Source organism: Athene noctua, chromosome Z (genome assembly GCF_965140245.1).
Source record: "Athene noctua chromosome Z, bAthNoc1.hap1.1, whole genome shotgun sequence".
Classification (NCBI taxonomy): Eukaryota; Metazoa; Chordata; class Aves; order Strigiformes; family Strigidae; genus Athene; species Athene noctua.
Window position 1 is genome coordinate 70,460,451 of NC_134077.1, and position 11,955 is coordinate 70,472,405.

The 11,955-nt window shown below is 37.8% G+C and overlaps 1 protein-coding gene across 3 annotated transcripts in view; it reads left to right on the plus strand.

Moving 5' to 3' along the window:
• GLIS3 (GLIS family zinc finger 3) overlaps positions 1 to 10,208 on the plus strand; it is a 173,689-nt gene extending 163,481 nt beyond the window's left edge. For all 3 annotated transcript variants that reach the window (XM_074932330.1, XM_074932333.1, XM_074932331.1), the window contains 2 exons: positions 8,686 to 8,868; positions 10,072 to 10,208. In XM_074932330.1, coding sequence (XP_074788431.1) covers positions 8,686 to 8,868; positions 10,072 to 10,208 — 320 coding nt within the window. The remainder of the gene's footprint in view (positions 1 to 8,685; positions 8,869 to 10,071) is intronic.
• The last annotated feature ends 1,747 nt before the right edge of the window (positions 10,209 to 11,955 follow it).

Genomic DNA, 11,955 nt, shown 5'->3' on the forward strand with positions numbered 1-11,955 from the left:
TCACTGATGCTATTGTTTTTTCACTGCTGCTTGGCTTAAAATTTAATACTTCAAGGGTTGGTGCTAGTATTTTTAAGGCACCTTTCCTTTTGAAAGACTCTGGAAAGTAGCCTTCAGGACCCTGCCTTCAGACTTCCTTAAAATTCTTAGTTTAGCTAATTATTAGTCATCTTACTGTGGAGTTATGGGTTTCCCTTCAGACTGGTTTTCAGAGCTGTTGTTAAATAGAACTGCAAATCATTCTGTGATGGCCTCTGCTTTTAATTTTCTAATGTTACACTTCTAATCCCTCCTGGTTTTACACATAAGTGTTACCAGGTTTTCAAGAGGTGGAATGTTTTTCTCCCTTGCACTTGAGGAGTGATCAAGACCTCTTTTATTAGACTGCGTATCTCTTACAGCTATGTTCCCAATTGTGCTGTGTAAACAGCTTCTACAAGACTTCTCTCTCCTTCTTTGTTCAATCAAATATAAACTTCTTTAGCCAAGAATAAAACTAACAGCAGCTGAAAACAATGTTGGGTTGTTTTAGATTTTTTTTGCTAGCTGGTATGGAGTCTGAATGGTAATTACCTTAACATTTCAGAAGAGTGTTGACAGCAGTAATGGTATTTCCTCTCAGCTGTTTAAATATATGGTTTGCCATATTTACGTACACAGGGTACATAGCACATTGGACTTTCTAGGCCTTGGGTTTCTCTTTTTTGATAAGGCTTCCTGAGAATTATCACAATAGATATCATAGGAAACATCTTGAGGAAAGCAAGGCTTCTTTTATTTTCTTCCATTGATGGAAGCAGTTCATCTAGGCAAAGGGATGAGACAGGACACTGGGGCATTTCCCAAAGTTCTTGGGTGTGAAGGGGAGAAAGGAAGGTGCCAGTCCTGATTTGTTCTTCTTATTGTACTAGACCACACATGAGCAGGATCTGAGCCAGGAGCTCTTCTTACAGGAGCTGCTAATCCTGTACAGTTATTGCTGACTGTCTCTATTCTCTGATTAAAGTTCACTAATAATCAAGGGCTAACAGAGTACAGGATGAAATTTATTAAAAGTGTTTGTTGTTATACGACATATGCAAAGACATGCTACAACATGTCCAATAAATTCCTAGCATATGGGGCATGAAGGGATCAGGTTAGCCTACCTATTTCCACAGTGCAATACATTTTAGTCAGTTCCGGTTTTTGCTGAATATTTTGCAAGAACTCATCTTCCAGAAAGGTATTCAGACATTAAGGTCCGTGTTCCTGCCAGGACCAAAATTGCCTTCAAGTTCACAGATGGCTTTACAACCATCTTCCTCTTATGGTCATGGGAGCTTCAGTAATTTTAGAAGCCAGGATCACATCAAGTTGCTCTGAAGTTGAACAGTTTCCAAAGACTCCTGCCTCTCAGAGACTCACAGATCATCTTGGATTAGTGGCTGCTCCACACAGGGCTTGTACTGGCTGGTGCAGTTAGGTCCATATCTTGTTGGGCATCTTTAGGGTAGGCCAGAGAGATGCTAATGTGTTTCCATCTCCACCTCCTACAGTCTGAAGAGGATTTAAAGGGACAAAAGACATGGGTCATTAAAACCATCATAAGAAGGTAGCCCAATAGACACTCATCTGTGCGAGTGTGACGTATGGACTGAAGCCCCATTCCATGTTCAAATTTAAGATAGACCTTAATACTGGTTTTGAGTGAATCAAAAAATGGATAACCTCAAGGACTTGGGCCTTAAATCCATACCTTACTTAGTCCTACATTAGCATTACTGTGCTTGCCTCCCTGTCTTAGGAAAAATTGCTGACAGGAATTATATGCACATAGATAGCAACTCAAAGTTACAATGATAAAGATCTTTACACTTAAAACTGGTAGGAACCCTGGGGCTTTTTTAGTATTGAAAGATACAATACATTGCAATACAATAGCCACATTTGGGTATTAAATGTTCTTTCAAAGATTAAGTAACCTATTGTCACTAGAAGAGGTATTTTGTCAGAATGTACTCCATCCAACTTAAGCACATGTGTCTCACTCCTATGTGCTACACTGAAAGCTTTGTCCTGTGCCTGAAAGGCTTGCTTAAACTCTCCCTCTGAAAAGCAAAGGTTTCAAGAGTTCATGGTCATGTTTTCCCAGCAGCAATACAAAGATTTCCATCTTCCTTGGTCACATCATTATAATGTAGAAAAACACCATGGAGTTGTCTCACCAGCCTGGACTACTTGGTATATAAGAGGTGTCTGTGGGAAGCTCTGTTAGTTTCTGTCTCCTGCAGTTCTTAACCTGCCTCTTCATGATTTAAAGTGTTGTAGCTATAGTCGCTTCAACTCAGTCTGCTACCAAACAATGGTGACATTTTTGTTTCAGTGCAGTCTTAAACTTGTCAACTCCATTTAAACTGGCTGTACTGAGGAAGAAAGAGTTTCATTGCCCAAAAGCTTTTTGAAGAAAACAAGTTCTAAACACACTCACTTACTGAAAGCCTGAGCATCTTAAAAGCTCGTGGAGCTCTCAGAGCACTATCCTTTAGAAAGAAATTATGTAGGAGATCCAAGACTGACAAGCCTTTTATATCTAATAGCTACTTGTATTGCAAAACTGCTTTTTCTTGGAAGAGCATTGTCTACAGTTCAAATTTCATTATTTGTTCTTAGTGATTTTCAGCATCAGATACACAGTAATGTCAGAGAGCTTTTTATTGCCTTGGTTAATATTATATAATAGATTAAATATTCCCTTTCCTTCCTCTTGTGAAATTCACAATTTCCTTTGCTGCGTGGGATGTTTGGAAGTGATGATATTAGATGACTCACTGAGCTGCAGAATTGAAGTTATTCTTTTCCTTTCATTAGACTGTAGTATCTTTTACTGGATTACCATAAATCTGAATTACCGTAAATCTGACATTATCCTGGACTGAAAACGGGAGTGACAACTTCACAGCTTGACACTGTTGTGCTATGTGTTTCTAGACAGAATAGAAGACAGTACAGGTCCGGGAAATCTGCAACAATTAGCCAAGGACATGTATTGCACTGCTGAGTCTTTTCAGTGAAGAACTACAGGGATCTCAGCAGAGGTACCTGAAGACACAGGCCTCTGCAGCACACAGACAGCTGTAAGAACAAGTTACTGGTCTGAAATGTGTGAGGTAGGAAAAAAAAAGAACAGCTGTAGAAACCCCTCCTTCACAGTAAGCAAGCTTCTTGTGCTTATAGTATAGAGTGAGGTAAAGTTCCTTTGGGCATGGGTATAGCTTACTTGATTTTGGATGCTTCTGATACTGTGAACATTTTTGCACTAGAAATCTGACTGTCCTTTAAAATTGTGCCTGCGACTCAAGTCATATATGTTTGTGAGTTAAGCTGATGTCCAATGCTGTCTGAGTAATGGAAGAAATAAAAAAAATAATGCAAAATATTCAGTAAGAAAAGAAGTTGCCATTTCTTTAATATAATTGTTATCTGATATGAGTTAACTATACTAGTGTATCTATACGGGCAGCTCTAATAATAATAGTTATCTTTTAATTATAAATAATCCAATCTAACTGAATAGAAACATTTCTAGTTTTTCACATTTGCAAGTCAATCTGACAGTACAATATGTGACTCATATCTGTCTTACTCTTTCTTTTCCTTTTGTTCTTCACACTCAGATGGTACCAAATGATTACTTGATGTTTATGTAATTTACCTGGTGGACACTGTAGAAATACACTGCAGAGGAACACTATTCTGAAGTAATTCAGACCAAAGATACCTGAACTTTTACATACCATAGCAGTAAAGACCACTCATCCAGGATGTATATTTTTTAATGGCAGTTATACTGATTTTCTTGAGAAAATGCTGTCTCTTTTTGGTGCCAGACAGAGACCTGGCTGAGGAGGAAATAAATTTCCATTAGAAGCTTTCTACCTTAAAGAAATGATGACTGTGGCAGTCATTCATTACGTATCTGTAATGAAATCTTTGCATCAGTTCAGTGGAATCAGGACTCTATCACAAACTTACATGGACAACAATTTCAGCTGTGAATTTGAGATGGGCTGTGTACCTGGGATTTTCAGATGCTCAGCATCTCTCAGGATGAGGTAAAGAATATGTGAAAAAGTATGTGATAAAAAACAAGAGCTTCCCTCTTTTGGAAGAGATTCTTGCATCATACAGCTATTTTATCATATTTAAAAATATTTCCTCAGGAAATAATGCTATCATCCCAGAAAAACAACTGTTTATTTGGCATCTGGAAATCATGGATCTTGGCTATAGTGCACTGATGCAAAGAAATACTATTGACATAACCATGTGCGTGTGTGTGTTTTAAATAGTTTCATAAGAGAGCAACTGATACAGTCCAGAGTTGCAGTCCTGAGGAGAAAGTTAAGTTGCTGGAACTTCATTAGCCAACCTGTTTTTTTAATTTTCCAGTGTTTCATGAAAACACAGAAAGGTGATGCTACAGTTCTCTAACAATCTTGAATGAGGGGCCAGCTATAGTCAGGGTCTAGGGGTTGAATTGCATACGGTTTCATGTTATCCTATGTTCAGCAGTAGTGAAGATTATCTTGGGCATGGCATCATGAAAATAAAGGGAAGAGCTCCTGATGCCAATTTAGAAGATTTTGCTCTGTCATGTTTGGGCTCCAGTTCAAAGACCTCTACACTGTGACTTGATGCACTGCAGACGTGGACAGACATTTGGAATAGTGCTAAGTAACTGAGGGAAAGAGAATGATTTTGTGCTCTGTTCTGCTCTTTCCTGTTTGTGGCTCTCTATTTTATAAGATGAATATTTATGACACTGAATCATGAAAAGAACATATACCTAGGAAAGTTGAATTATTTTTCTGTGCTCTCTTCCCATATTAAAAAATTATTTGGGGATTTACCGGTTAATGAAAATGCCTTGTGCACTTCCCTGGTTCTTTCTGCAATATAGTGGTTAAGGTACCAATGGCTCAAAGCTTGTAAGACTTTGCTAGACAATATTCTTTTGCTTAAGTAGAGACTGAGCAAACACAGAGGATGTGACTCACAATAGCTCAACCCCAAGGTAACTAGTTATTCTGCCAGACTTGCTAGCAATAGTCACAGTTACAGCCAGATTGTTCTGCATCAGGAACAGGGTGCTGGGAGAACAGCACAAATAGAGAATGAGTACAGAGCAATGTGAAAGCACATTTCAGTGTGTGTCTCGAAGGGTCTTCCCAGATGGCTTAGACCACTATGGATTGGCACAGTTGTTTCTGATAACTAGTCTGACTCAACAGTAAACTTGCACAGTGTGTCCTATTGCTGGTTAAAAGTTTATTTTAAAACCATTTTTAAAGGAGGCAAAAATTGTCAATAGCTATGTAGCTTCTAAGACAAGTTTTGGATGGCTATTTTTTTTTTCTTTAATTTTATTTTACTGCAGTTGATTCTTAAATGTCAGGACTGAATATTTAAGGATTAATGGGTTGCAAATTCCTAACATGCTTTGCAGTCTGACTCAGTATTTTTGCAGTTAAACTTTAAAAGAAAAAAAAGATTGAAATCATCATCTCACAGCTAGGGCTGCAAAGTGTCTTCAGCTCCTGCAAAAGACAGTTAAATCAATGAGTGTTCAGCCTCAGAATGAGCACAGTCTGCAGATTGTGCCTGCTGTGGAAGAGGAATCATGCCTCTACTTTTTATTTTTCTTTTTTTTTCTTTTTTCTTTTCTTTTTTATTCTTTTATATGAAGTCAAAATACTCTTTTTTGATGCAGGTTTTCAAACACAACACTGACAATTGTTTCAGTGTTCTTTCATGTAATTATTTGCCTGATCTAAATTCTTATTATGTATATGTCAGGCATTTATCTCATTGTGTGTAGGCAGAAGTGTCTTGCCAGACTACTAAATAAAATGCAGTCTATATTTCACTCACCATTGTTACCAAGACCTCGCCATAAGGTCTTTTCTGAGTTCCTGGGTGCAGGTTCAGGCTGTCTTTTCCTGTCCATAGTCTTGGCCTGTTCTGATGCTTTTAAATATTTAGTTCTCAGTTTCAATTCAGACACATATTATGCATGCCAATATGTATGTTTCTTCATGGAGGCCAAAGAAATTAGTCTCATTAAACTTCTAAATCATGCATCCTTCCTCCTGCTTGTCAGAAAATCAGTTATATCACACAAAGTGATGACATGTTTTCCACTGCATCATTCTCTTTTCTCCATCCTATTATTTATGAAATATCATCTGTACATAAACACTCAGTGCAGCTTTAGCAAACAGTAGTCCCATGTGCACACTTCTATAGGAAAGTGAATGGGCATACACCTAGCTCCTAGCCTCAATCCAGGAAAAGTTTGCCAAGTGCCTTATGTTCATAACATGTTTCAAAGCATAGAGTATCCCTGTAAAGGGATTTGAGGTTGGAAGATTTGTTTGGGTTGGGGTGTGGAACTGCACCAATACAAAATTTTTATTTTTAAAGTACTTTTTATTCATACGTCAAAACTAGATGTCACGTGCAAGGCATTTCTAATTACTAGAATTAACGGCTAGACAGTAGTTGTGTTCAGATGTAATGTAATAACCAAGATATAGACATGACCCTCTCAGATATCAATAGCTTGTGATTCCATGTTTCATGCTTCCCATAAAAGGATCTTCTCTGTCCTCTGGGACATGTCCTCCTTTCTGAACTGGGTACCATTAATGGTACCCAAAGGCCTTTTGTCATATGCTGCTCACCCAAGCATCCCAATACTTTTAGGGAGGAAGATGAGTTTTTAATCCTGTCAATTAATTTGCTTACTACTCATCGTTTTTTACTTCTCATGGACATCAGTAGGTCCCAGGCATGAAAGCTGCATGTCTGGTATAAATATGCTTTCCTAACTACACAGTATGGAGTACTGAGGTTAATTCCTGAACACATGGAAGGATGAACTTGAGCTGGCTGTCCTTGTAACTATCCAGATTAGGATTCTTTATTTCCTCCAAGTACTAAATGCTCTTTGAAGTCAAATCTGTGAACATTTATAATCACTGAAAGTAACAAGGTTTCCTCCTTTTTCATAATATCCAACAGACAATAAACAGATGCGTAAGGAGAGGGGAGTAATTCAAATTCTTGAACTGTAAGGAAGTATCTGTAGTAGAGAGTTTATATATGGAAGATACATTAAGATGTTTTTCAATCCCTCCTTTCCCCTTTTTTCCATTTTTTTCTGATGTTGATGTTTTAAGGATTTGGGGAAAGTTTTGTTGTTGTTTCTTTTTATTGATCTTTCTATGCTAATAGGAAATTCAGGTGGAAGGACTTTGTCATATGGATGTTGGTTAACTAGGCTGGCCAGAGGAGATAGTCCTGTATGTGAGTTTTTTCTACTGACAGTAGTGTCTCTGGAATAGACTTGAGATGCAGGATATTCCTTAAGGTGCTTTCTGAGGTAGCGAATAATTTTTCTGACAATGGCTTTTTGGTATGACTTACTACAACATATTTTTCAACAAGTGAATATAGCACACCAGCCCTTAGGCAATAAGCTGTTTGCTAATGATATCTTCAGAGACTGTATGATTCCTGTGCCTATTTTTGGACAGTCAAGGCCTACAATTTCTATGTAACATCTTGAAAGTAATGCACTGTCCTTTTCCTTTTCACTTTATGCATGGAAAGAGAATGGTGAGAACAAGGAGCCACAGCTGGCAGACAGGAGCTTGATTCACAGTTTTTCTTAAAATAATATATAACATTTTAATTTCTTACATATACTCTAAGAACATATTATAGAAAACAGAAATAAATACATACCACAGTCTTTTACCTATAAAAGCCATCCTTCAGACTTTGACCAAAATCTCCAAAGCTTAGATTCCATTTTCTAAGGAGGCAAAAAGACCTTGCTTCCATGAGAAAAATCTTTAGGCCTGCCTACTGCAGAACACCTATCTGTGACTCTCAGATTGCATACATGTTCCTGTTTTACCAAGAAGTATGGTTTTGGTTATATATACATATATTTTGGCATGTACTTCAGTGTGAATTTACTTATTGCTTATATGCCTCAAATATCACCTAATGAACAAAAAAAACCTTAAAGAACAAAAACCCTGGTGGGGATCTTTTATGTCGTGTGACACGATAGTCTCAGTTCTCTTCCATGTGGACTCATTGCTACTGATGAGCGGGTTAGACTCTCACCCCGTACTTAGAAACAGCAGGCCCCATGGATCATCAGCTAGCAGCCTTTCTGAGTCTCATATGCATGTCACCACTACCAGACAGCTGTCTTGGCATCAGTGACAGACCCTCAGATTTTATTCAGACCTCACTTGGGTAATCTTCCTTTATTTTTAATTAATCTTAGATTCTTCAAGCAGCAACCCAGTGTGAAATCTGGAGAGTACCATTTCAGACAGCAGGACTTCAGAGTAAAAGGAGGAATTTCTGGGAAAAACTTCAGCTTCTAGCCAGTTAGTGCCTCTCACAAGTCATGCTGGAATCAGGATGTCTGTGAAGTGTACTGTGTTCAGAATTAGTAGCAAATGGAGGAAGTCTTAGGGAGCTTCATATCAAAGCTTCTTTACTGATGGAAAATAATTGACATCCTGGTGCTACTACCATTGAGGTTTTTATTGCTCTCACGGCTGTCCCTTGTATCTCTGTCCAGGTCTTTTACTGACCACTTTCTTCTCCTTGTTGCAGGTTTTTATGGGCAACTTCAGACTTTCTGCCCTCCACATTATGCTGACACTCAGAAGAACATACAACAGGGTGTTTCTTGCAATACGGTTCCTCCTTTTGAAGACTGCTTAGTTCCCACATCAGTGGGCCAGGCAGGGCTTGGCATTTTCCATCAAAATTTTTCGGCTCATTCTGGTATTACAGGTAAATTACATCTGGGGGACTTTGTGGATGGTTGTGTACAGGGTGTGGACTTTGACAGACCTGCTTGAGCTGTGTATGTGACCGGAACCTGTCAAGACAGACTTGACTCTTCACAAAGAGGAGATGGTTTTCAGACCTTCGTGGAATGCTTGGCACTGGGACCCCATCACGGTGGGTCACAGTAACATCTGTCTTGTGTGCTGACTGCACACTGTTGAGGGCTTCTCAAGGTTCTAACCTCTGGGGGTCAGACAGTCCCTAGCTCATGTATTTGCTTTGAAATACAGTCCATTGAGCCCTGTGTGATGTTTGCACAGCCACTCCACTCTGTTGTAAATATTGTAGCAGGCACCTGAGATGATTCAAACCACTGATTTTGATTTATGTGTGTTTAATTTGACTCAGTCTTGAATTTTATTTATTCACATATTCATGAGAAGAACTGCTTGGATGCACAATCTTCTGTGCACACTTGACTTAGTCTCTGCCTGGCTGAAAAGTATATAAGGGGCTTGCATGCTGCTCTGAAAGGATGAAAGTGACCTCTATGCAGAGGATCAGCACAAGACTGTGGGCCTAATCTTAGGGCCTAAGCACAATTGACGCCCAAGTCTTTTATTGTCCGTCCACACACGATTTCACTTAACATTTATTGTCATTTGAAATCTCTTTTATGTCTTGGTCCTTCATTAGTGCATTAAAAAGCCAGTGCACCTGTAACTTCAAAGAGGCATCTCACAGTATGTAAAGATGTAATCCAAAAGGTGTGAGTTTTGCTGCAAACAGTTACTCTTGTGCTTACTACTGTCACTTGTAGAATTTAGTAATTTCTGTGTCAGGGTGTGCTTTACAGCAAATGAGTTCTACAATATTTTATTGCCTCATCATATGTTGGGTATAATGAAATTCAATAAGCAAGCATGAAGTTTATTTTTTTAAATTATCATCATTTTAGCACTCATTAAATGGGCAACTGTTAGTTGTGATGAAATCTGCTGTGCTTCAGACTTGATTCCGACAGAACTGAAATTCCTTCCTTAGTAAGCAGTAAGTTATGTAATTATTAATTTCATACATATGTTGGCTTGTTTGGTTTTTTTTTTTCTGTTTGGTTTAAAGCCATTTCCATTTCTCTGAATAAGCATTAGGATTCTCCATGATATAGTTATCCTAGTTATTTATTTATTTTTGTCTTTTTTCCAGTTTATGACTTTCCAGCAGGGTCCAACGGTATCTTTGGTGATTCAGCTCGCAGCATGCCAGAGGATAGCAGTTTTCTACAAGTAAATGCAGTGGATCATTGTTCTAGCCAGCTTTCTTCTGTCTACACTGAAGGCTAAAGTAATATAAATCTAGTTAGAAGAACTTGATTCCATTTCATCTTGCCCTTCCGATATTCCTCTACAAAATTTTTCACTCCATGAAACTACCATGTATGTATGGGGATATGGGTTGATATACATACATAATGGAGAAGAAAAAAGCAATCACTGAGCATTCATCATGTAATCAAGCAGTCAACTGAGAAGGAGAATGTTTGGAGAAAGCAGCCTTTGCCAAAACCTCCGCAACTGTTTCTTTTCTTTTCATGTGTGGCACAGCAACTCTACTTTTTTTGTTCTTTCTTCTTTTTAATTTCTCAAAGGGAATTCACAGACTGAATAAGAAAACTGCTTGTTGGCTGTAATCCTTTCAAGATGAATGGATGGATTTATTGAAGAACACAGCTTTAGAAAATTCCCCTTTTTTTTTAACAAAAAAAAAGGGAAAAGAAGTAAATCCAGAGCATTCTACAAACATTTCAAAGGCACACAGCTTTTTGCACAACGTGTTCGAATGTGATGCTGCCAAAGTTAAACACACACCACCATCGAAAGGGAGAGAATTAGGCATATATCTTGGCACTACTATCGGAGGCACTGGTGTGGCTTCTTTCTGGGGCCAAAGATCATTGGTACTGGATTTCTTACAGGCCTCAGTTTAGGTGTCTTTTCCTTCCCTCCGTATTTTAAGCCATACAATATGGCTATCGCTTTTTTCCAATATTCCTTCTGACCCAGTGCTTGATGCAATGAATAAGAAGGGTTAAATGCACTATATGAGAATGTACATGGACTTTGTTGATATTTAGCACAGCTGCTAAATAAGAAATATGTTTTAACTTTCTGATTATTTTTAATTATATTGTAGAGCTTTATTGCTGTATGTGCTGTAGTACTCTATGGGAAGGTTTAAAATACCCTGTAGAAAAGATTCTTCCTTAAATTCCACAGATTTTTTTAAAAAGCAATATGTATTGACTGGATTAAATTTTTGTTGCCCTACTGTTTTTCACTTCCATAACACATTTTCAGGAAGAAGAGCTACTCTTAAGTTTGCTGTGTTCCCTCTAGTTATTTAGAGATGTAAAACTGAACTGGCTTGGTGGTTTCAATTTTTGTACTCCATGTCAGGCTCTGGACCTTGAATTTAGACCAGAATGCAAGCAAATGAGGTTGCTTTTCATGAAAGGTACAAGGGTATGAGTTAAAAACAGTATTTTGCAGTGGATATGTGTCATCACTGTGGTTCTTTATACTTTGGGAGCAACTCTTATGTTATGTAAGACTGAGTTTTTAAGTTACTAATCCCTGCTCATACATTTTATGGACTTCTTAGTGTGTATCTTAATATTCACATGACCTGATTTAATAAGGACAAAATCCAAAGTTCATTCCTACAGGCTAGACCATAACTATGCTTTTGAAATCACTTGTCTAGAAAGATGAGTTTTAAAATCTTTTTGTTTTTATACAAACATTTTTTTATCCTGAGAAGCTTTTGAGAGTTGTTGAATGCAGTTTGGGTCAAATTCATAATTTAATTTGCCATTATGTTGCATAGATGAATTTATGTCCAGATGTTTAAAAACATTGGCAGTCTTTTGAGGTTTATATTCATGAAGTATATTCTTATATACAGGCCTGTGTGCTTATATATTTATTGAAATACTGATGCTGACCAGAACTATAACACCTTGACTTTTAAATCTTTTGAAATATTTTTCCTAGTATGTGTGAGCTGTTTAGTAGAGAGAGGGCTTATGCA